A 25,312-nucleotide genomic window follows, 5' to 3' on the forward strand; every position below is an offset into this window, starting at 1 on the left:
TAAGTAGAGAATAGGCCGGATTTTAGCCCCACTCAACCCCAGGCCCAGCTCTCGTGGGCAGTTCCCCACCTGCACACCCATACTGTCTAGCAGTGGGAGAGGCCAGAAAGAAGACCCTCTGGACGTCCCAAGGGTGTTCTGGACTGGCAGGAATCCTGTATGGCCCCTCATTCTCCCCTCCTGCAGAACTAGAAGATATAGGGGTTTGCTTACAAAAACGCAACACAAGGGACCCAAGCTCAGTCAGAGGGTAGATTCCACCGGACACAGAGTCTAAGGCTCTCCGCCTCTGAAGACCCTCAGAAATTCAGGAGCCAGCTCAGGAAGAAGTACTGGCCAGTATGTGGGGGCAGTGGGACAGAAGGACCCACTAGGTCGGAGGGCGGACCCAGTGAAGCTTGAGGTTATCTGACCTGGAGGAGCTTATTGAATAGAATATGCTGAGGAGACCCCACTAGGCTTCCCTTCCCCACAATTCAAACTGGAGCTGGACCCACCTTGTTTTTCTCCGAGTGGTCGGCAATGGTCTTCAGATGACTCACGAGGAATTTGAGTGTTTCATAGTAGTGTCCTGGGAGATCCCGGATCTGGGTGGGAGAAAGAAGGGGCGTGGGACCAGGCTGTGACGGCTTCCGCCTCCCCACTGCCCCCCAAAGGGGCTCCACTGCCATGTCTCAGGGGGTCTGGAACCCACTCTGTAACTGTCCCCCATGGGTAGATGGAGAAATTGAGGCCCTGAGTGGAGAAGGGCTTGCCAAGGTCACAGGGGAAGCTGGTGGCACTGGGCTTGGGCTCCTGGGGCCGCGGCGCTCGCCTGTCCAGTCTGCCCTTGGCCCAGCAGCAACCCCTCTCCTTACCAGCTTCCGCAGCGTCTTCAAGCGCTCCCTCGAGTCTTCAATGCGATTGGCCTCGATGAAGTCGTTGTATTTGTCTAGAACAGTGAGGATTCTTTAGAGAGGGGGGCCTCCAGGCTGAGGAGGCCCTGCGGGGAGGCCGTGTTTGTGCTGAGGTTGTTCAGTTGGTGGCAGGGGGGCTCCAGGGCCCTGTGTCCATGTGACCAAGCCCACCGCAGCTGCCCTCAGGGGTGCGCCTGACCCGGAGTAGCCCAGGGGTGCTTGTTTGGGAAGAAATGAGACCTCAGCTGCCTGTTGACCCTGGAGAAGGGGTCCCTGCCCCAGGCTCCAAGACAAGGACACCACGAGGTTAGAAGAGAGGTTAGCTAGAAAGAGGGAGGGCCCTTTCAGCCTCCAGACACCCCTCCCCATCTGTATCAGGGTTCCCCCACCTCCCCTCAGAAGAAGTCCATGGGGAACTTTAAAAAAGGGAGCTGAAGTTCATCCTGAAATACACCTGGATGAGAGAATGTGCAAAGACAGCCAAGAATATTCTCTAAGGGAAGAATGATGAGGGAGGACCTGCCCTGTGAGACACTGAGATGTACTAAAAAGATCGTACAGCTCAGGCAACGTGACGCTGACAGGGAAAGGGGACGAAGGGCCAGGACTGAAAGGAGGGAGACAGGCCCTGTGGATCTACATGAAAAAGTGTGTCCGACTCTTTGCGGCCCTCTGGACTGCAGCCCACCAGGCTCCTCTGTCCATGGGATTCTCCTGGCAAGAACACTGGAGTGGGTTGCCATTCCCTTCTCCAGGGGATCTTCCCGACAGCACTTCAAGTCAGTGGGGAAGGATGGTGGTGTCAATAATGTCCCAGGGACTATTAGCTATTTTGTTGGGAAAATAAATCCATTTCTAGCTCACATAATACAAACAAATTTAATTGCATTACAGAGTCAAAAATAATACTTATTCAAGTATTGGGAAAAATAAGAAAATATTTTTATAATCATAAGGTCTTCCTAAACACTCATGTTCATGTATGTATCTTAGTACAGAATCCATTAAAGGTTAATCTCCTAGTAATGACAGAAATGAAAATGAAAACAATAGTGAGATGCATTTCCTCTCTCTGATCAGCAAAACTTTAAAATATTAATAACATCATCCAGTGTGATGGGGACATGGGAAAGTAAAATATCTTACACTGCTAGTGGCAGTGGGAACTTGGGTTAGCTCCCCCGCATGCAACCTGACTTTAGCTTTCAAAAATGCTTTCCAGGACTCTGACCCAGCAAGTCCATGTCTAGGAATCTACCTCTGGGACCCTGGTCCAGGCATGCAGGGACACAATCAAGGAAAGTCATTATAACATATATTGAAATAGCAAAAATGTGAAGACAATCTAAATATCCATCAGTAGGAGTGATTGAGCTTCCTAGGTGGCTCAGTGGTAAAGAATCTGCCTGCCAAGCAGGAGACATGGGTTTGATCCCTGGCTTGGGAAGAGCCCCTGAAGAAGGAAATAGCAACCCACTGCAGAATCCTTGGCTAGGAAATCCCACAGACAGAGGAGCTTGGTGGGCTACAGTCCATGGGGTACCAAACAGTCAGACATGACTCAGCAACCAAACAACAACAAGGGGAGTGATTAGACAACTTATTGTCTATTCAGGCTGGGAAACACTATGTGGTTGATTTAAAAGGAAAACAAGGTCGAGCTCTTTGTACTGACATGAATGCATCTCAACATTAACGAGTCTCCTTCTGCTGAGAACCACTCAAGCAGCGGAGCCACTCGCTCACAGGACTGACAACTGGCTGTGTCTGTCTTGTCCCAGCTCATGTGGGTGACAGCAGATTGGGATCCTGAAGCCAGCCATGGCAGGAGTATCTATACTATAGAAACGGGAAAGTGCTATCGTCACAGCTTTACTCCTTTCAGAGCCAGATAAAACCGCTACCAGCACGCCGCTCGACTCACCCAACTGCAAGCCCTATGGAGGCACATGTGTCTTTTTTCTCACACGTGTAAGAGGAAAAAGGAAAGTGAAAGTCACTCAGCCATGTCCAACTCTTTGCGACCCAGGCCAGAATACTGGAGTGGGTAGCCTTTCCCTTCTCTAGGAGATCTTCCCAACCCAGGGATCAAACCCAGGTCTCCCACATTGCAGGAGGATTCTTTATCAGCTGAGTCACAAGACAAGCCCTGTGTAACAGGGTCTGGAAGCAAACACGCTGCACTGTTAACAAGGAGCTCAGCAAACGGCCAGGAGCTAGGCTCTGAGGACAGATGCCTGGGGTCGAATTCTGGCTCTGACGCTTACAACCGCTGTGACCTTGGGCAAGTCACTTAACCTCTCTGTGCAGCAGCTCCTTCATCTATGGGGTGGAAATAATAGTACCTACTCATGGATTTGTAGGGAGTAGTGCATGGCACACAGTAAATGCCCAGAAAGTGTTAGGATAACCTCTGTGGACAGGAAATGGGAAGATGACTGTGTTCACTTTATTTATATCGGTACTGATGAAGTTTTTTTTACAAGCATGTGTTTCTTTTGTATTAAACCCCCAAAGTAAAACCACACACTCAATTTAAAAAGCAGTCAGGATGCAGCATAGACAGGTATTCCCTCCCCCTTCCATCCTCCACGTCCGCCCCCAACTCACCGTCGGTGAAAAGAGGCTCAGGTAGCTTTCGGAAGAAGGACTTGAGCAGGCTGCTGATCACGTTGAGGTCTTGCCAGCGCTGGGGAGGGGGCAAAGACAAAAGGCTGCGGTCAGGCTCTGCCCTGGTGCCCATGCCTCCATGCTGGTCCAGCCCTAGAGCCCAGTCCAGCCTGGTTCTGGCCTTCTCCAGGATCTACTGATACCATACCCAGCTCTGCCCAGACCAGGGGTCACTGGGCTAAGAATACCCATTAAGCAGAACAGAGTCCCCAGCTAGGTCTAAGCCCCTTGAGCCCCTAGCCCCAGAGCCCCCTGCTCCAGCCAGCCCAGTGGGCTTGGACATTCGCCCCTCCACAGAAAGAACACACCTTCCCTGGTGCAGGCACTGTGGGGGACAGAAGTAAGCAAAACCCACCCCCACATGAGCCTGCCCATTGGACCTGCTGGTGCCAGTTCCTGCTGGTCTAAATCACAAATTCTCAAGAAGGGACGTTGGAACTGTTTGGTTTTCACAACTGGGGCACGCCACTGGCATCGAGCGGACAGAAGCCTGGGATGCTGCTAAACTTCCTCCAGTGCACAAGACAACCTCCCGCAAAAAAAGAGTTATTCTGCCCAAAGTGTTAAGGTTGAGAAACTGGGCTAAACAAACAGTTGTTGAACACGAGAATCAACAGCTGGGTCAATGTCCCTTCTGTGCACCAGGGGGCGCCATCACCCAATGCAAAGTCCTCCCTGGATAGGAACTGCTCAGAATAACGCATGTTCAGAAAGCAACAGAATCCTCCAGCAAAGACACACAACTCAGCAATATAGTACTCATTACAATGGGTCCATAGCTTGCTTTTTTCTTCTTAACTGATAGTTAATTGAATTTCCATTGACAAGCCCAAGTGCAACGGGTCGCTATATGACATCCTCTTTCCTGTCCTACACCCCAGGTCTGCCAGGGACAGACACCACCAGTCTGCAGCTCAAACTTCTGGCTCCTTTCCTACCCCTCCTTCTTCCCTCTCGTGCAGCCAAGTCCTAGAGCTGCTCCCATCCTCCTTACCCCCCTGGGACCACTGAGTCCTCCTGACCCCCTCTCCCACAAGATGGGTTATTTCTTCCCTAGACATTCTGCTCTGGGCCTCCTTAGTTTACATCCACTGAAGTTAAGTGAAAGGTGCTTAGTTGTGTCCAACTCTTTGCAACCCCATGGACTATACAGTCCATGGAATTCTCCAGGCCAGAATACTGGAGTGGGTAGCCCTTCCCTTCTCCAGGGGATCTTCCCAACCCAGGGATCGAACCGGGGTCTCCTGCATTGCAGGCCGAAGCTTTACCAGCTGGGCCACCAGGGAAGCCCACATACCCATTAGGCATACGCTAAAGCCCTACTTCTCAAAGCCTACTCTCGTTTCTGCCTTCCCAACGGAAGAACCATCCAAGGCTGCCCACTGTCCATTAGCTCAAGGTCAAAGGCTTTAGTGAAGCCACTAAAAGCCCTCTGTCCTAGGCCCTGGGCCTCACCCTCCCCACTGCCAAGCCCAAGAGGTGGGTCCACTCTCTGTCCTGACACTCAGATCCTTCTCTGGGATAAACAATCTGGTCCCTAATGAGAACCAGTCTTTTCTCTCGTCCTCTGTCTCACATGTGCTCATCTTGTCTCCCGAGCTCCTTCCCAAGGGCAGGAAGACTGTCTTATGTCTTCACATACAGCTTCAGAGTATGTGACTCATAGGACTTTACTGCCCAAATTCATGGTTTTCTGAAACATCTTTTCCAGCAGAGTCTCCTTTGTCCAGTAAAATGATCCAAGAAAACCCAATGTGAAAAAACTCGACATTAAAAAAAACAAGGACTTCCCTGGTGGTCCAGTGGTGAAGAGACCGCCTGCCCATTCAGGGGAGAGCAGGTTTGATCCCTGGCCCAGGAGGATTCCACATGATGCGGAGCAAAGAAGCCTGTGTGCCATGGCTGCTGAGCCCACGCGCTGCAACCATGGAAGCCAATGCTACTAAAGCCTGAGTTCCCAGGAGTCCCTGCTCCGCACCGAGAGAAGCCACTGCAATGAGAAGCCTGCACACCACGAGGAAGAGGAGCCCCTGCTGGCGGCAACTAGAGAAAGCTCACCCAAAGCAACGAAGACGCAGCACAGCCAAAGATAAAATAAATAAAAAGTAGACAGAGCAAAGCAGGTTACTCTAGCTCAGGCAGGGATGCAGGTCCTGACCTGCCCTCAGCCTCCCACAGCACCTCTGGGGAACCTTAGGATTCTGGGAAACACTGGCCCTACTGCAAACTCTTTTTTTAAATGGAAATGTTTATGTGGATATTTCCCCCAGTTTTATTGTGATATAATTGACATTTAACCTGCTGCAAACTCTTTTTTTTTTTGGCTTAAACAACAGAAATTTCTTTTCTCACAACTCTGGAGGCTGGGAAATCTAAGATCCAGGTGCCGGCCCATTCAGTTTATGGTGAGGGCTCTCTTCCTGGTTTGCAGGCAGTCACCTTCTTGCTGTGTCCTCATGAGGTGGAGAGGGTGAAGACAGGAGCTCTTCGGTGTCTCCTTCCACAAGGACACTCACCCTATCATATCGCAGCTTGACTTTATTTCACCATAATTACCTCTCAATAGACCCTACTCCCAAATACAGTCATGTTGGCAGTTTGGGCTTCAGTGTATGAATTTTGGGAGGACATGATTCAGCTCACAGCACAAGAGAAAGGAGAGATGATAGAGTGGAATTCTGGAGGAAATACCAAAACAGGATTATGAGCACAGAGACATTAACGTTTCTCTCTATAGCTGATGAGGACAAGTTGTAATGAAAGCACAGAAACAATTTTAGACAGGACACACATTTGGGGAGTTTTCATTAGATGGCCTTGACCTCTGGAAGGCTGCACTCTTCCTCCCCAGTCTGCTATTACCCAGCTTTCAGAGTTATTTGACATTTACTTTATATACCCTGTCCAGGATTTTTAGATGTAATCACTAGGAAAAACTGGTCAGAATGTGCTTCCTCTATCTTAACTGAACCAGAGTCCTTCTATGTAATTTTTTTCCTGCTTTAAACATGTCTCATGGTGAAAACTGAGGTCTAACTGATGCTCAGTATTATATAAGTTTCAGGTGTATAGCACGTGTGTGCCAAGTTGCTTCAGTCATGTCCAACTCTTCGTGACCCCATGGACTGTAGCCCACCAGGCTCCTCTGTCCATGGGATTCTCCAGGCAAGAAAACTGGAGTGGGTTGCCATGCCCTCCTCCAGCGGATCTTCCAGACCCAGGGATCAAACTTGCGTCTCTTACATCACCTGCATTGGCAGGTGGGTTCTTTACCACTAGCGCCACCTGGGAAGCCCCCAGGTGTATAGCATAGCGATTCACAATTTTTAAAGGTTATATTCCATTGTTATTATAACATGTTTCAAACTCTTAAATATGGTTGTCAGATCCCTTCACAAGCTAGTCTTGTCTCATCTGATCAGCCACCCACATTGCTGGCCAGTCCAGCAAACACCATATACGCCCTTTCTTTTAACCAGGGGTCTGCAAACCATGGCCTGTAGGTCAATCCAGCCAATGACCTGTTTTTGTGTGGCCCTCTAGGTAAGAATGGGTTTTGCATTTTCAAAATGTTGTGAAGAAGGGCTTCCCTGGTGGCTCAGTGGTAAAGAACCCACCTGCCAATGCAGGAGACGTGGGTTCAACCTCTGATCTGGGACGATCCCACGTGCTGTGGTACAAATAAACCCATGTGCCACAACTACTGAGCCTATGCTCTAGAGCCCAGGAGCTGCAACTACTGGGCCCACGAGTCCTATAGCCCGTGGGATGCAGCAAGAGGAATCACGGCACTAAGAAGCCCCACACCACAATTGGAAAGCAGCCCCCACGTGCTGCACTAGAGAAGAGCCTGGGCAGCGATGAAACCCAACATAGCCAAAAACAAGTAATAAACAAATAAACATTGTGAAGCTGAAGAAGGAAGAGAACAAGGAGGAGAGTGTACAACAGACCACATAACCAAAGCCTGGAACACGTGCCACCTGGCCCTTTACAGAGAAGGCATGGTGACTGCCAGCAAGCCTTCAGGGCCACGCCTTTCCCCAGGCCATTTCCCTGCCTGGAGGGCCCTTTCCTGACTTTCCCTGGCTTTCATGAACTCTACTCATCCTCCAGGCCCAAAAACCTGTCACCTGCCAGCCTCAGCTTCAGGGCTCCCAGGCCCTGACCGCATCCACCTGTTGGGCTGCAGCCAGGTGAGGCCCAGCCCTGCGGCTGGTCTGCAAAGGCAAGTCCCATCGTGCCCATCTTGGTGTCTTGGCCCAGTGCCGGGCACATCACAGGGTACAATAAACACACCACATTGGCCCCCTCCCATGGACCAACCCCCGAGTCACTCACCTCATCCTGCAGGTTGATGTCCCCGGGGCCACGGTTGAGCTGCTCCTGCAGGCTGGACACCACTGCATTGTTGCCTGGGACTCGGTAAATGCCCGTGGACTCCAGCCCCCGTGCCTCCACAATTCGACAGCATGCAGCCACGATCAAGGGGACACGCTAGAGACACAGGCAGGGCAGAGGTGTTAGGGAGGGTAAGAACAGCATTCTCTTGGAAAGGATACTTGCAAATGATACGACTGATCGATGAGGGATTAATAGCCAAAATACATAAACAGCTCATACAACTCAACATCAAAAATACAAACAACCTGAGAATTCCCTAGTGGTCCAGTAGTTAGGACTCCATGCATCCACTGCTGGGGACCCAGGTTTGATCCCTGGTTGAGGAACTAAGATCCTGCAAGCCACAGGTCAAGGCCAAAAACAATACAGATGACCCAATTAAAAAATGGGCAGAAAAACTGAACAGACATTTTTCTAGAAATGCAAATGGCCAACAGGCACATGAAAAGATGCTCAACACCGCCAGCCATCAGGGAAGTGCAAATCAAAACCACAGTGAGATATCACCTCAGACCTGTCAGAATGGCTGTCATCAAAAAGACCACAAATAACAAAAGTTGGTGAGGATGAGAAGAAAAGGGAACCCTTGTACACTCTTGTTGGGAATGTAAATTGATGCAGCCGTTGTGGAAAACAGCATGGCGATTTCTCAAAAAACTAAAAATAGAGTTACTATATGACCCAGCACCGAAGAACTGATGCTTTTGAACTGTGGTGTTGGAGAAGACTCTTGAGATTCCCTTGGACTGCAAGGGGATCCAACCAGTCCATCTTAAAGGAAATCAATCCTGAATATTCATTGGAAGGACTGATGCTGAAGCTGAAACTCCAATACTTTGGCCACCTAATGCAAAGAACTGACTCATTGGAAAAGACCCTGATGCTGAGAAAGATTGAAGGTGGGAGGAGAAGGGGATAACAGAGGATGAGATGGTTGGATCATGGATATGAGTTTGAGTAAACTCTGGGAGTTGGTGATGGACAGGGAGCCTTGGCGTGCTGTAGTCCATGGGGTCGCAGAGAGTCAAAGATGACTGAGCGACTGAACTGAACTGAACTGACTGATGACCCAGCGATTCCGCTCCTGGATGTATATCCGGAAAAAATAAACCACACTAATCTGAAAAGATACATGCACCCAGTGGTCATAGCAGCATTATTTAAAGCTTCCAAGATATGGAAGGAACCTAAATGTCCACCAACAGATGAATGGATATCAAAGATGTGATACATGTATACAATGTAATACTACACAGTCATAAAAAAGAACAAAATTTTGCCGTTTGCAGCAACATGGATGGACTTGGAAAGCATTATGCTATGAAATAAGTCAGACAGAGAAAGGCAAATACCGTATATCACTTATATGTGGAATCTAAAACATAAAATAGTGAATAGAACAACAGCAAAAAAGCAGACTCAGAGATGTAGAGAACAAAGCAGTGGTTATCAGTAGGGAGAGCGAGGCGGGCAGGGGCAAGACAAGGGTAGGGGATTCGAGGTACAAACTAGTGGGTATAAAACAAGCTACAAGGATATATTGTACAACCCAGGGAGCATAGCCAATATTCCATAATAATGATAAATGGAGCATAACCTTAAAAAATTGTGAATCACTACATTGTTCACCTATAACTTACATATTGTACAACAACTATACTTCAATGAAATACAGTTTAAAAAAGAACAGTATTCTCCACCAGTGGGGCAGAGAAAGGCCTGAACCCCATGGAAGGTAGTTACTAAAGGCTCTCGCTGCCTCCAGTCTGGGAGCCAGAAATCACACCAAAGCCTTGCCATGATCTGGGGAGGAGCACCAGCTGGGAATCAGGGACTCTGACTCAGCTCTGTGCTCCCTCCCTGGGCGGCTTCCCCAGCTGTGTCCATAAGATGAGGTGGAGAGCTGGTTCCAAGGTCCCTGGCAGCTCTGACCCTCTGTGCCTCAGTCGCCCCACTCCCTTCTGGCCCTGGAGTACAGCAGGAACCCACCTGGTTCTCCGTGGCTGGCTGGCACTCCTCCAGTCGGACCCCAAATGCCCTGGGAGCTGCCTTCTTGTTCTTCTTGATGATGTTGATGCCCCAGGGGGTTTTGGAGGTGGAGACACTCTCATCTGGGGTTGGAGGAGGCAGAGAGAGCCAGGGTGAGCTAGGGGCCCAGGGAGGGGCAGCAACCACACTTGGTCACGGACACTTGTACATCACATTCACACACTGGGGACTCCTTCAGAGAGGCAACCAGGATGCTGAGGGCTGATGGGAAATCATACTATCCACACAGAGAAGGCCAAAGTCATGAGGGCGTTCACCCTGGGGAAGGGAGGCCTCAGAGTAATAAGGGGACTTCTGTATGGGCTCAGGGACTGACAACAAGGTGGGCGCCATAGATTCTGGTACAACCAAACAAAGAACTTTCTAATGGTCAAAAGTGTGTGAAGTTGGAAAAGGCTGCCTCCTGCTCCTGAAAGGACACAAGCAGAGATTGGAGAACTACCCAGCTGGGATGTCCTGGAGGGAAATCAGGCTCCAGGCCCTTCCACCCCTGAGACCCTCAGAGGCCCCAGACCCTCACAGGCATACACACACGGGCAGATTACATGAGGATAACCAAGGCACACACCCACATGCATACCGCCCCCTTAGCAGCCACCTTCCTACCCTTGCTCCCTGCAGGCTGGTCCTGAGTTCTGAAGCCACGAGCCGTACTCTGTTTGAGGAACTCAGACTTGAGTCCCCCCAGGCCACGAGAGCCTTTGGGGGAAGAATCAGCTTTGGGCCCAGAGCTATGGCTGTGTAGGAAGAGGGGAGAGGTCTTCACTGGGGTGGCCCAGCATACCACCTGCCCTGGCCTCCCAACTCTTCAGACCTCTCCTCCATCCCCAAGCCCATTCCCCCCATGCCCTTCTGGGGACTGGAGGCCTCAATGCCCCCCTGCCCTCCCTGCCCCAAAGAAAGGGCAATTCAGGGGCTGCCCTCAGGTCTGGAGGTGGGCCAGGAGAATGACCTCTGCCTGGGGTGTCCCCCACCCTGTGGCCAGGACAAGGACTGGGCCTTACCTCACTTTGCGATAATCATTAAGCTTCTTGCTGATCAGAGCTTGGTTGGCACAGCCGGGGTCCTGGAGGAAGGAAAGAGAAAGCAGACCCCATCAGTGCCCATGGCCAAGCCACCAGGACTTCTCCCTGGCCCCTGCCTCAGCTTTGCCTCCCCCTCTCCTCCATCTGCCAGCTGGAGGGGACAGACCCCGGAGCAAGAAAGACCAGGGCCGGACTCCCGAGCACCCCCTCACCAGCCGTGTGACCTTGGGTAATCCACTTAACCTCTCTGAGCCTCAGTCTCCTCCTTGGAGAGATAATATGGCAACCTCAGGGTTGGGGTACAGAATTATGCATGTGGCATTCATCATAGTTCTAGCAAGGCACAGCCCAGCTGCCCCAGGAGGGGCAGCTGCTGCAATAATGCAGGTGACTTGGGGCCCCCAGCTCATACCCTGCTGGGGACAGCCCAGCCAGTCCCCGCAGAGAAGGGCCCCATATTTCAGGTGCTTTTCTCCCTGCAGCGAGGACAGACAATGTCCTGGGGCAGCAGAGCCTGGATCAGTGAGATGGTGGGCCTCACTGGACTCTAGGACCCCCTCCTGTGGTCAGAGCAGGTGAACGCCTGGACCAGGGCCCAAGCCCACCATCCTCTTGGCAGAGGCCAGCCCCCAGCTCTCAGCCCAGGACCCCCACATAACTGCAGGTGTGCAGAGGCACCTTTGTGCAGCCACCTGGCAGCTGGAGAAAGTAGAGGCAGATACTCCAGCAGGGGCCCCTGGCATGCAGCGCCACCATGGAGAGGGCGCCATTTAAAACTTCTCCTGGATTCCCTGCCAAAGCCCTTGGCTCAGCCCCTGCTGCCTGCTGCCAAAGGCCAATCCCCTTGGCCTCCTCCCAAGGTCAATGTGTTTTTGCCCCTGCAGAAAGGCCAGCCCTGGCAGGGGTGTCCTCTACAGCTCTGGCCCAGGGGGACTTCTTTCTGTAATACGTTTCATAGGAGATCCCCCTGCCTCCTGAAGCTCCACCAAGAGGCTGAGGTTTGGCCTGGACCTGACCTCTCTGTGCCAGAGCCTGCCCAAGGCAGTCATAACAACGATGATAATAATAATAATTACTGTCACTCTGACAGCTATTATTGTTACTGCCAGTCGCGTAATACTAAGGACGCCAGGCCCTCTGTGAGCCACTGGCCCATGCATCGCCCCTTCACATCAAACCCTGGGCGGGCAGAGTCGCCAGGTGTACTCCTGTTGGCCCATTTTATGCAAGAGGGGACTGAGGCTCCTAGCGGCGAAGGGAGGAGCCTGGCCGGTGAGAGGGGCCCGGAGCCTGCCCTGCCCTCCCTGGCCCGCCTGGGGCCGGGCCAGGGCCCTCACCTCGCCCTCGGCCCTGCTGTTCTCTCGGATCGCTCTGATCCAGCCCAGCATGTCATCCCGGTCCTCAGCCTGAAAGAGATATTCACAGAAGTCAGCGGTGGTCAGCCGGAACACGTGCCTCCTCTTGGTCTCGCTGTAGGAGATGTCCACCAGGCAGGAGCCGATGCAGACGGGCGCCGCCTCGTCCTCACCTGCGACGGCCGCCGCCGCCCCCGCCGCCGCCGGCCCGGGCTCCCGCCGCTCCTTGCTCAGCGAGAGCGAGCGCGCCCGCAGCGCGGCGTACACCCGCTTCCACTGGCGCAGGCCGCCGCCCGCTTTCTGCAGGGAGACACGGGGAGGGGGAGAGAGGGGAGGAGGGCGGGGTGAGAGGCTGGGCCTGCCCTCCCCGCCCCCAGAGCCCGAGGGGGCCCTAGGAGCTGCAGGCGGTGGACAGCGGTGGGCACCCCACCCCACTGCCCGCCGGGAGCCCCCTGCTCTGCGCCACTCCCGCGGGCACCTGGGGCGGCCTTCTGCTGCCCGCAGTCCCCACCTCTCTCAGCCCCGCAGCGGCCGGGACACCCCTACCCATTGTTCTCAGTGCCCTCAGAGGGTCCCCACCCTTCTCTTCAAGCACTAGCATCCACGCTCCTGCGGCATCGGCAATGCCCCTGGAGAACCGGCAGGGGGCTCCAGAGGGCAATCAGGCCCCCCACCAAGCAGGACCCACCTTCCGTAAAATCCTCCTAAAGCCATTCGGGGGCCACATTCTCCTCCCCTTTGCGGGCAAAGCTAGTCAGAAGCTGTCAGCCACGCTCGCTCTCCCTGCTTCTCTGCCTCTCACTCAAGACTCCACTCCGTCTCCTCTTCCTGGGAAGCTGCCCACCAGGCCACCTGGGCCCGGTATTGCCAAAGCTTGTGGCAGCGTCCAGGCCTTTCTCAGCCCTTTGCTTGGCCTCTTGGTGGTATAGGACCCAGCCAGCAGTCATTCCTTCCCTGCCCAAACTCTCTCTTGGCATCCAGGATCCTACGGTTTCTGGTTTTCCTCCTAATTTCACTGACTCCTTTTCTACCCCTCCACCCCAGCCCCCATCAACCAACCCTACACCAGCAGTTCTCAACCAGGAGACGTTTGTCTGGAGACATTTTCAGTTGTCACACCTGGGGAAGTGCTATGGCACGTAGTGGGCAGAGGCAGGCCGAGGATGCTGCTAAACATGCTGCCAGGCCAACTCCACACCAAAAAGTCATCTGACCCAACAATGATGAGCTGAGAGTCCTTGCCCTAAGGGAGGGGGCGCTCCAGAATGTTGTCCTGGGCCCCCACCCCCTGCACACCTCCCCGATGACACCATCCACGCCCGTTTTTAAAATCGTGTCTGTCTGCTGGTGCTGATGCCCAGACGTACCTGGGGCCCAGCATCTCCCCAGAGCCATACCCGGCACCTCCTGCCGTCTGCTCAGTGTCTCCACCTGCATGTCCCACAGGCACCGCAGATGCTGCTTGCTCACTATGGGGCACTTGATTTTTACCGTTCCCCTTCCATCCATCTTTTCCAGCTCAGTACATCCACCTAGTTGTCTGTCCAGAAACCTGGGAATTGCTCTTGACTGCTCCTTGTTCCTCAACCTTGACTCCAACCCAGCAGGAAATCACAACTGCTCTGCTTCCAGAATATCACCTCTGTCCATCTTTCCTGCCACCACATCAACACCTCTTGCCTGGACCACTGCACGAACCTTCCCAGTCTCCACTCTCACTCCTGCAACCTACTCTGCAAGCAGCAGCTGCAGCCATCATTTCAAATGTAGGTGAGGTCCTGGCTCCCCCTGCTTGGCACCCTCACATGGCTTCCCATCACTGCTGGAATCAAATCTAAGGTCTTTTGTGATCAGGTCCCTGCTTCTCCTAACCCATCCCTCTTTTTTTCTCTTGACGCCGAGCCATAGGGGCCTTTTCTAGTGAACAAGCCAAGCCTTTCCTTTCTCCAGATCTTTGCACATGCTATTTTCCTTCTGCCCAGAGTCCCTGGTCTTTCTTCATGTGGTTGCCTCCTTCTCACCCTTACGGTCTAAGCTCAAGTGTTACCAACATCACCTCCTTAGTGAAACCACCTCTAAGCACGTCTCCCCTAATGGCAGCTCCTCCTTCATCCCCACTTAAAGGCAATCACATCGCCCTGTTCATCTTCTCTGAATGCCCACCACAGCCTCAGGTTACTGGCTATGGGCAGCTTTCTCCGTATCGGGAAAGCTCGGAAAAGCTCCTGAGCCAGGGAACTCGTCTGCCCTCTTGCCTCCACACTCCAGAGCCTAGAGCCATGCTGGCACAGGGGAAGTGCTCGTCGATACTTACTGAGTAAATGAATTAGTCGTTCTCAGAACGACACCCTGTGGGCTGGAGCTCCATCTCCCCCATTAGATAGAGGGCACCTTTCCTCTGGCTCACGGCCTACCTACGACTCTTCAGCCAGCATGAGCCTCTGTCCTCAGAACAAACCAGATGAGGAGACTTCAAGGCTGGCAGGTGAACACAGCCACGTCTGGCTATGAACCCTGCCCATCATCCCATACCTACTGGACCCAGGCAGGGATGTTCAAAGCAGGAAACAGCAGGGCCCTCCAAGAGAAGTTTAATGTCAGAGTGAGATGGTGACAAGGAGCCCCTTTGGGACTAAACCAGCTAGGTGACCTTGGACAAGTCAGGCCCCTGCCCCTAGCATCAGTATGCCATATTGGAAAAATAAGAGGTGACCCAGCTGGGTCACCAGCTGTGACCCATAAGCTCCAATGCTGGGTCTGGCTGCAGGGACATGTCACACCCACCCATCCCATCCTCTGACCAATAGTCAGTGGCCTCCGAAAGAGCTGGGGGCCGAGGGAAGGCTGGACTTGGCTGAAGCAGACAACATCTGTCTGGCAATCTGGATCCTAGGCAGACTGAAGCGCCCCGGAGGGGCCAGGTCCTTTCCTTGCCCAGGAGATCCTGTGGCTGGGCTGCCAGAGGCCTCCCAGAGCGGGGGACAGCCTACTGTCAGGCAGGAGTCAGCAGCTATCACCTCAAGCCTTGGGCTGGACCATTTGTCCACACCTGCCTACTCCTCCTTGGTCTCCATCCTCCACTTCCTCCCAAAGCCCAGCCGTCTCTTGCTTTCTCTCTCAATGTTCCTGCACCTGTGGCTACAGACACTTGTGTCCTCTCTGATGGACAAGCACCCTCCCCAGGTGGATCTCCTTCCTGATGCCACACCCTCAGAGTCTCTGTCACCAGGACACCTTCACCAGGGATGCACCAGGGCCTTCGGACGCCATAGGCCCCCAAAGAACCTCTTGGCTGCCTCTCCCCAGACCTGCCCCTCCAGCGGGGGGAAGGGTCCCACCATTCACTGACCCTCCAGCCCAAGCTGGGACCCCAGGAACCAACACTGCCTCCTCCACCCTCCGTCGCCTCCCAGCCTGCAGCCTGCCCAGCTTTCCTTCCCCCTCGCATCTCTCTAAATTGTCCCCTCTCCTCTGCCCCGCTCCCCTCGCTCACCTGGACAACAGCAATGGCCTTGTCTCCGCCTGTCACAGATGCAACACTTACCTCCTGGGCTCCCACCTCCACCCCACCCCCTCACCTGCAAAGGCTTACCCCAAGGGATGGGCCTGCGAGTGGGTGGGCACCCACCTCCACACCTGCCTTCCATCTCTCATCTGGCTCCCAGCCACCCAGCACCCCCTGCCACCTTTCCCCCAGACTGCCCAGGAGGGCGTCTCCCCTGTCAGATCACACCCTTCCTGCTTCATGGATCCCTAGACACCCTTCACAGCTTTCCAGACACCCCCTCCCATCCCACTGAGGTCAGGGTCATAGGTTGCTATGCGCTGCTCCCCTGAGCGCCCCCATCACAGCAGTCAAGCACTGTGCTTTCTCCACCCAGCATGAACCCCAGCAGGGCAGGACTGGCTTGGCTCCTTCACCCCTGAATCTGTAGAACCTCAGCAGAGAATTGGAGCCAAGCTGGCTGTCCAGCATCAGGAACAGGCCAGACAAGGGCACGGAGGAGTGCCAGCCCTGCCTGGACTACACTCTCACACGAGCCCTTGGAATAGGAGAATAACACTGTCCCCATCTCACAGATCAGAAAAGTGAGATTCGGACATTAAGGGGGTTACCAGCTGCCTTGTGCCTGATAAGTGGCTGGGCAGGAATTCCAAGTGTGTCTGACTTTGAAGCTTAAGTTCCCACCAAGTACAAGACACCCTAGAAGGCAGGATAGAAAATTCAAACAATAGCAATAAGCAGAAGAGCAGCTCCCAAGGGCCAGGCACCCAGGTAAACTCTTGCTTAGATCATCTCATTTAATCTTCAGCAAAGATGCACGATCTGGGGATTAGCATTCACTCCACTTACAGACGAGGAAACTTGGTCATAGGTCAGCGAGCAGCCTGAGCTTCACCAGCACAGTTAAGAGCCAAGCCCAGGTTCACACTAACCACTCTGCTCGGCTCTGCCTATGCTGCTGGGAGGCACAGCAGTGGAGTGGCTCCTCCTCCTGCTTCTGCAGCCCATGGTGCTGCCTGGAGCCAGGGTTCATACTCCACAGATCCAGGGACTCCATCTTTGCCCCTTGGGATCCTGCTTGTTCCCCTGCCGAGGCCCAGGCCCCCTTCATCTCTCACCTGAATCTCCATAGCAGCTCTTACTTGGCCTTCTTACCTCCCTTTGACCCTAATTCACTCCCCCCAAGAAGCCCAGTGGAAGAGGCCCCAGGGGCTTTTAGTTGCCCCTTGTTGTTGTTGTTGTTCAGTTGCTAAGTTATGTCTGATTCTTTGCAACTCCGTGAACTACAGCCATGGCGGCTCAGATAGTAAAGAGCCAGCTTGCAATGCAGGAGACCTGGATTTGATCCCTGGGTAGGGAAGATCCCCTGGAGAAGGGAATGGCAACCCACTCCAGTATTCTTGCCTGGAGAATCCCATGGATAAAGGAGCCTGGCAGGCTACAGTCCATGGGATCTCAAAGAGTCAGACACAACTGAGCTACTAACACTTTTCAGGATAAAGACTAACACCTCTGATGGCCTTGAAAAGGCTGAACTCTGCTTTCTTCTGGGGCTTCAGCTCCCCTAAAAGAATCACCCTGGCCTTGCTCTGTCATTTTCCATGAGCCCCAGTGGCCATTCTGGGTGTGATCTGCCAACCAAGGATCAACCTCGGAATAGTATTGCCAGAATTCCAAGCACAACTTGATCAGATCCACCTACAGCAAAGACTATCTCTCTGATTAACTCTTTTTCATGAGTTCTTTAGGATCCCTGGGAAGTTCTTCCTGGCATCTAACCTCTACCCCTCATGCAGCAGTCTTAGCTCCAGAGGCAGTGGGGTGGGTGTAGGAAAAACTGGAGAGTTCTGCTGGAGCCAGCTTCCATCCACCTCCAGCTCATTCCTCCAGCCATCTTACCTTCCCTTTCTTGGTGAGGACCTGCTTATAATACAACCAGCCTTCTCTCCTGATGTCGCTGAAGGTCGCATCTGAGAGGTCAGAGGTTGAGTGTCGCTTGGAAGGAGCGTCAGCATCTTCGGAAGTGCCCCAGCTATCCAAGGACTGCAGAGAGACAACAGAGAGCAATTTCGGGTGGCTCCCACAGACGGAGGAGCCTGGTGGCCTGCAGTCCATGGGGTCTCGAAGGGTCGGACACGACTGAGCGACTTCACTTTCACTTTTCACTTTCATGCTTTGGAGAAGGAAATGGCAACCCACTCCAGTGTTCTTGCCTGGAGAATCCCAGGGACGGGGGAGCCTGGTGGGCTGCTGTCTATGGGGTCACACAGAGTCAGACACGACTGAAGTGACTTAGCAGCAGCAGCAGCTCCCACAGTACCAGCATCTCAGAAACCCCATGGACCACTTGCAGCCCCACAGGCCTGGTGTGTGCTACACTCCTCTGTGCTGTGTGGTCTCAGAGGCCTTGCTTGCCTTCTCTGATCTATCTGTGTTGCTGTCATGAGACCTATGTGATGGGGAAGCCAGAAAGGAGGAAAGGCTATGTGACCTGCAGGCCACCGGCCTCAGCACATTTAACTTTATAGACTTGAAGGAATTAAGGAAACAGGGGAAGTGATTGTGTCCACATGGAGTTACATAAACAGGGGAAGTAGGAACATCAACAAAGGCTGAATTAGTGGGGCAGGTGGGCATGCCCACAAGGAGTTAACAGAGGAAGTGACAGTGTCAGCAGGACTCCAGCAACAGCAGTGACAGGTTAAGGGAGGGCTAAGTAAGCAGAGGAAGTGATAAGGAGGAAGCCAGGTGACAGAGTCATCAAGGTGTTAATGAAATCAAGATGCCAGGAATTCCCTGGAGGTTCAGTGGTTAGGACTACTCGCTTTCATTGCTGAGGGTGCAGGTTCAACTAAGATCCTACTAAGCCACAGGGTGTGGCCAAGAAGAAGAAAACAGAAATCAAGATGCCTTTTCCAGCCCATCTATAATCAAAAAGATTTAAGCCTGGACTTCCCTAGTGGTCCAGTGGTTAATAATCTGCCTGCCCTGTATAACACAGGGAGTCCAGCCCGGTGCTCTGACAACCTAGAGGGGTGGGATGGGGGTGGGAGGTGGGAGAGAGGCTCAAGAAGGAGGGAATATATATACATATATATAGTTACGATTCATTTGCGTTGTTGTATGGCAGAAACCAACACAACATTGTGAATTAAATTAAAAATAAAAGAATCTGCCTGCCAATGCAGGGGACATGAGTTCAGTCCCTGGTCTGGGAAGATTCCACCTGCCGGGGGTGCAATTAAACCTGTGCACCACAACTACTGAAGCCCGAGTCCCCTACAGCCCAAGCTCCATCACAACAGAAGCCACTGCAGTGAGACGCCTGCGCACCACAATGAAGAGAAGCCCCCGCCCAGCACAACTAGAGAAAGCCCTCACACAGCAACAAAAGCCCCAGAGCTGCCAAAATAAATTAATTAATTAAAATAAATAAATAAAATATTACCTCCAATTAAAATAAATAAACATATTAAAAATAAATAAACAAATAGACACACTAAGAATAAATAAATAAATATTTTTTTAAAAAAGACACTTCAGGCCATTTCAGAATTGATCCTGTGTCTCCCAAGGTCCTGAGGCTGGAAACTTTGGCCTCTCCATCACTCTCAACCCTGTGTCCCCGCCCCTCTTTCCAGGGTGTTTGCTGTCCTCTGAAGACACCACACAAATACTGACCCAGTGCCTCCCAGTGTGGGCACTGTGTTAGATACCCAGCAGGGTCAAACAGTGAATAAGACAAATGAAAGCCCTGCCTTCATGGAGCTTACATTCTAGCTGGGGAGGCAGGCAAGAAAGGAGATAAGTGCATAAAGTGCTTAACAGGAGAAGTGCTCAGAGGAGAGCATGGTGGTGGAGGCAGGCATGAAAGTCAGGGCTAGGCTGAAATCTGATGGAAGGCCTAAAAAAAATCTAGAGAAAAAAAGTAAATCTAGAGAAAGTGAAAAAGTGAGTCCTGCGGCTATGGAGGTGGGCATGGAGAGGACCTTCTAGATGAGAGGTGGGGGCTTGGCAGGACAGTGCAAAGGCCTTGGGAGGGGGGCTCACGGAGTCTTTAGGGGATGACAGAGCCCCCAGAGAGGGTGGGTCTCATGGCTGGCACAAAGTGAGTGTGGGGAGAGCCAAGGCAGGAAGGAGACAGGAACCCGGCTGACCCATTTGGGATCGCAGGAGTCCAGGCCAGGCCCCGCTGCCAAGGCTAGACTCCAGAGCCGAGGGGTGGGACACCCCAGCCCTCCAACACCCTCACCAGGTCACATGAGCCACTCACCCCATCAGTGAAGAAGCTTCGAAGCATCCGCAGGCTGGGCACGCGGTTCGGCAGGCGCCTAGTGGGTGAGGATCAAGGATGAGGCGTATGAGAGACACCGCTTGGACCTCCCACAAGTCCCAAGGCTCAAAGGTCCTGCAGGGGGAAGCCCACTGCCCCCGTGTGTAGAAGACCCCAGGGCCTAGAGCCCTGCCACACCCGGTTCTCACCGAAGAGCCCGGCCCTCGTCCCGGAAGGTGTTGAGCCCGTCGTCGCAGGACTTGGAGCGCTCGGTGGTGATGGCCAACAAGTAGGAAGAACGGCGGCCAGCCTTGATGCTGCCTGCAAAGCCACCCAGATCAGCAGGGCAGCGGAGGAGGCTTCCCCAGAGCCCTCCCATCCAGGCAGGGCCCGGGGACCTGGTCCCCAGGGGACCCCAGGAGGAGCAGAAGCCAGTCGGGGGAGGCCAGCCATCAGGCAGTGGGCCCAACAGAGACCAGTGGGACCAGGCAGCAAGGGAGCGGCTGGGGCTGGGGTCGCGGGAAGCACTCACTGCAATCCTGGGAGTAATGGCGGCCGAGGGCAAAGGTGAAGGTTGGGGAGGATGGGCTGGTGCCCAGGACAGGGGCGGAGTTCATGGCGCTGGAGACCACAGCAGAAGCAGGGACGTGCTTGGCTTGGAGGTCAATGCTGGGGCTGGTGGGCTCGTCTGCGAGAGCAGAGGGAGCGGTGGGTGAAGGTCCCAGAGGCCTGAACCTGCCTGCCACCCAGGGCCCCAGCCTCACAGCCAGGCTGAGACCATATCCCCAGACTCCAAAAGCCCTCCAGGGCCCTCCTGGCAACACGCCCACTGCCAAGGGAACTGATTCCACCACTGTGGTCATGCAGGCGCAGCTTCTGCCTCCTCCGTCACACTGAGGGCACCCAGGAGTGGGGGCAAGTCACCCCTCTTAGACCTGGCTCCTAGAGGCAGGAACTGTGTCTGCCCCACCAGACTGATGGCTCTCTGAGGCCATGGTGTATGTCTCCCCCATCAGACTGGGACCTTCTTGAGGATAAGGTCCATCTATCTCCCCACCAACTGGGGGCTCCTTGAAGTGGGTGCTGCATCACCCCCTCAGACTGGAAGTACCTCCTACCTTCAGACTGGGAGCTTACTGAGATGAGAGGCTGCGTCTGCCCTGTTAGACAAGGCTGGCTCAGCAGACTTGGGGGCTGGGGTGCGGGGGGCAGGTCGTGCCTCCTCACCAGGGGATCTTCCCCAGGGTCACTCCCATGGCTGCCCTTGGGTGAGCTCACCACCCTCAGGTCTAGTTACTGCCTCTGGGCTCCAGTTCCACGATCTTGCAGCCCAGTCTTCCCAAGCCCCCAGACCCAGCCCAGCCCATCCTGCTCCCTCATGAGCACCTCTTATTCAGCAAACCCGAAACCTTTCCCCGTCTCGCTCCTTTTCTTTCCCGATACAGAGGTGAGGCTCTACCCTCCAGCAAGGCCAGAGACCTGGGAATCACCAACTCTTCCACTGTCCCGTCTCTCCTTTACGCATCTATTCCTAACGAGTTTTCAGTAATCCCTCTGCTCTCAAAGTTAAGTCCGAACTCCTCATCAACTAACGAGGCCCCTCACGACCCACGTGGTGACCTGGAAGGACATCTTAACTCACGCTTCGGGGTCTTTGCGCATTCTCGTCTCTCTCCCTGAACTTTCTTCCCCTGACTAACTCGTTTGTCTTAGCCAAAATCTCCTTTCTCTCCTTGGCCACGGTACCCCAGCCCAGCCCTTCTATATCTCTCAGAGCTCCCTGACTCCTATCACACACCCGTTCACCTGGATCGTTCTTGTCTGATCATATATTCCCATGGACCATGCGCTCCAGGAGAAGACAGAGCCTAGCACAGTGCCTGGCACAACTCGGTGCTGGATGCATGGAAGGATGGAGGATGGATGGAAAGAAGAAAGAGTGAATGGAACAAAGGAAAGCTAAAGAGTGGAAGGAAGAGTGAAAAGAAAGAAGGGAAGAACAGGACAAAGGAGGCAGGAGTGGGGAGGGAAAGAAAGAAGGAAGGGAGGGAGGGAGGGAGAGGGGAAGTAAAGGTGGATGGAAAGAAGACTGGATGCATCAACAAGTGGGGGAGGGATGACGGGATGATGGGAGAAAGATGGATGGACGAATGGATGGATGGCCACAGAAACGAGTTGATCCCATCAGCACCCACCCCAGAGTTTTGCCCGGGTGGCAGGTAGGTGGAGTACAACTGGGACACGGAAAAGCAAGTCTCCCAGGACAAGCCACCCGCACCATCACTCACCGATGAAGGGAATGGAAGCCAGAGAGTCTTCAGTAGTGGCCAAAGGGGCCACCTTCCTGGCCGGGCGTTCCCCTCGCCCACTGGCCTCTGGCTCTGGGGACTCGTCACCAAACCCAAGGCTCATCTGTCTTGCAGGGGGCAGCTGGACCTTGCGGCCTGTGGGAGGCTTCTGCCTCAGGATCACTTCATCACGGCGATCCTCGGAGGGAGGCTCCGAGGCCCGGGTGCTGGGTTCTGGTCGGACAACTCTTGGTGGTTCAGAGGCCTCTGGTGGGAACGGTGCCGGGGACTGGGCCAAGTTGAAGGTGGGCAGCCCCCCAAAGGGGGAGTCCCGGAAGGAGAGCGCCTGCAGGAGGCCAGTCCGGCGCTGGAATGATGGGCTATAGCTCCGGTACCCGATGTACCCGAGGTCGTCCAGGCCCTGCAGGCCAGGCGGGGCTGGGGCCTGGGGCCCGGGCAGGTCCCTGGGTGCGCAGGCAGGGGTACGGGCAGACGGTCGCTGGGAAGCCCAGCCGCAGCGCTCGAAGCGGGGTGACACCAGTGCTCCTGGCCCCAGCGCCTCGGCAGAGCGGGTGGCCCGGCTCAGGTAGTCGTCTGAGCGTGCTCGGTGCCAGCCCTCCTGGCCCAGCTGGCTCAAGGCACCCTGCGAGGTGGAGCAGGGCCAAGGGCGATGGGCAGTCACCTCCTCCAGTCGGTCCTGGGAGGCACTGCGGGCCCGGGGGGCCATGGCGGGGCACCGTCTCTCCCCCGCCCTGCGGGGTACCTGGTTCGACAGCCAGTGTGACAAGGCCTGCTGGCACTCCAGTCTGCTGGGGGGTGCCCGGCTGCCAGGCTCCGGGAAGGCACGAGGCGTCCGGGGCTCTGGGGGGAGGCGGGGGAAGGCACCAGGGCTGGGGCGGGGCTGGCTCATCCCCAAGGAAGGGTGGTCCGGATGGGAGCGGGCGGTAGACGGGATGCGGGGCCCCGGGTCACTCCAGGCAGCAGGACTCCGGGGGTCACCGGGCAGTGCTGAGAGCGGCCCAGGAACCACAGTGGTCCAGGTGGAGACCCGGGCTGGCGGGGCGTAGGTCTTTCGGGGGTAGCAGATCGGGGGTGGCTCTGGGATGCTCCGGGCCTCTCCAGAATACGGCTCGTTCCCCTTCAGGTAGGCGTCCTGGGAGTAGGCCTGCCCGGGGACACAAAGGCAGGTGAGCAGGGCTGAACAAGCTCCACAGGGCAGGGTCACAGCAGCCCCTAGAGGTCAAGGCCCCCCAGAAAGGGGCCTGAAGGAAGGGGACCGAGCTGTGGGGGGGCGGTCCTGAGAGGGTGGGGGTGAGAAGGCATGCTCCAAAGAGAGTCAAGGGGAGGACAAAGAAATAAGAGGCCTTTGAGTCTTACACACACACACACACACACATTCACTCGAGAAAGAGCCAGGATTTTTCTAAGGCTTATGACAAGGACTGCCTTTAGCCACAAACATTCCAACATCTGTTTTCTGGGGTCCTCCCCTCATGCTGGCCTCAGCCGCCTCCCTGCCTCCTTGTGTCCCATGGTGCCCACAGACCCTCAGGCGGAGCTGGGAAACCCCACCAGAGACCAGTCAAGGTGGCAGATGACAGGGGAGGGAGCCGCCTAAGGGGTGTGTCCAGGGTGGGGTGGGCGGGGGCTGGGAGAGCCCAGCTGTCCCTCCATCCCCCTGGACAGGAAGCTGAGGGCCTGGCTCCTGGGCCACTGGGGGGTGGGGGAGGGACTTGCTCACCCCCTGCTTCTCTGGACCAGGCTTAAGGGAGAGGCCAGACTGGTTGAGGGAACTTGCGCCACCTTCTGCCACCCCAGGCCTGGAATTTGGCGCTGGGAGCTGAGGCTGACGCTGCATTGCTGAGGAGTGGCAGGGCCAGCGCCCAGGCCCGGCCAAAAAAGGAGGCAGCCCCCAGGGACAGCGGCCTTGTGGCCCTGGCCTCGCCTGGCCCCTGAGGGGCTACCCAGGGGCCTAGCTCAGGGTGAAGTATCAAAGAGGGAGGGCGAAACCAAACACACACACACACATCACAAGGAGACACAGGAAAATACACACCCAGAGACACACACACACACAGAGAAGCACAATGAGACACAGACACACAAATAACTACAGCTCCAGTCCGGGCACACACATCACGTGATGAGGGTGAGTAAACCACACCCCGTACTCAGCCCCCTGAGGACCCACACACCAGCCAGGACTCACGTACCTCTCCCTCCTGCCATCCTGCCGGCTCCCCGGACACCCTGCATCACAGCAGCTGCGGTGGCATCCCGGCCCACCTCCACCCTCCCCGCCCCCGCTAGCCCCCACTGGCCCTGGCCTGGGGCCCCCCAGCCTGCCCTCCCGGCGGCTGCCCTCGGCCCCCACCGACTCTCTCGCAGGCGGGAGGAGGAGGGAGGGGAGGATGGGTGTGGAGGGGCCTCGCCGCGTCGGCGGTGGCGTCAGCAGCTGCCGCAGCCCGATTGGCCTCCAGCCTTGGCTCCCAACCACAGGAATGCCTGGGCCCCACCCTCCAGCTAGCCAGGGAGAGGGGGGCCGGCGGAGGCCCCCAGATGCTGACAGCTGGGGCTGCTTGCCCACCCGAGCTAGGGCAGCAGAGCTCAAAGCTGTTGCCCCACCCTGCCCAGAGGAGAGAGCAACGCCCTAGGTCCCGCCCAGTCACACACAGTCCCCCACCCCACCACAGCACGCCTCCCTCTGCCTGGAAAAGGTGCACATGGGCAGGGCCTTTGAGACTTGGGAAGAGCCGACCACCTACCTCTCTGGGCCCCCATCCATCCCTGCCTCCCCCTCCCCAGGAAGGGCAAGGGGACTATCGAGGTCATGGGGTGGAGGTTCCC

At 54.9% G+C, this 25,312-nt stretch overlaps 1 protein-coding gene across 1 annotated transcript in view; it reads right to left on the reverse strand.

Annotated features, from left to right (window-relative positions):
* ARHGAP23 (Rho GTPase activating protein 23) overlaps positions 1–25,312 on the reverse strand; it is a 71,170-nt gene that overhangs the window by 16,637 nt on the left and 29,221 nt on the right. Inside the window, exons 7-19 of the mRNA XM_040245542.1 lie at positions 22,466–23,630; positions 20,710–20,865; positions 20,387–20,498; positions 20,178–20,235; positions 17,804–17,947; positions 12,382–12,699; positions 11,024–11,085; positions 10,626–10,756; positions 9,960–10,081; positions 7,908–8,063; positions 3,507–3,585; positions 858–931; positions 498–587 (exon numbers count right to left, since the gene is read on the reverse strand). Of these exons, the coding sequence (XP_040101476.1) occupies positions 498–587; positions 858–931; positions 3,507–3,585; positions 7,908–8,063; positions 9,960–10,081; positions 10,626–10,756; positions 11,024–11,085; positions 12,382–12,699; positions 17,804–17,947; positions 20,178–20,235; positions 20,387–20,498; positions 20,710–20,865; positions 22,466–23,630 (2,667 nt within the window). The remainder of the gene's footprint in view (positions 1–497; positions 588–857; positions 932–3,506; positions 3,586–7,907; positions 8,064–9,959; positions 10,082–10,625; positions 10,757–11,023; positions 11,086–12,381; positions 12,700–17,803; positions 17,948–20,177; positions 20,236–20,386; positions 20,499–20,709; positions 20,866–22,465; positions 23,631–25,312) is intronic.

This window comes from Oryx dammah, unplaced genomic scaffold (assembly GCF_014754425.2).
Source record: "Oryx dammah isolate SB20612 unplaced genomic scaffold, SCBI_Odam_1.1 HiC_scaffold_8, whole genome shotgun sequence".
NCBI classification, from domain to species: Eukaryota; Metazoa; Chordata; class Mammalia; order Artiodactyla; family Bovidae; genus Oryx; species Oryx dammah.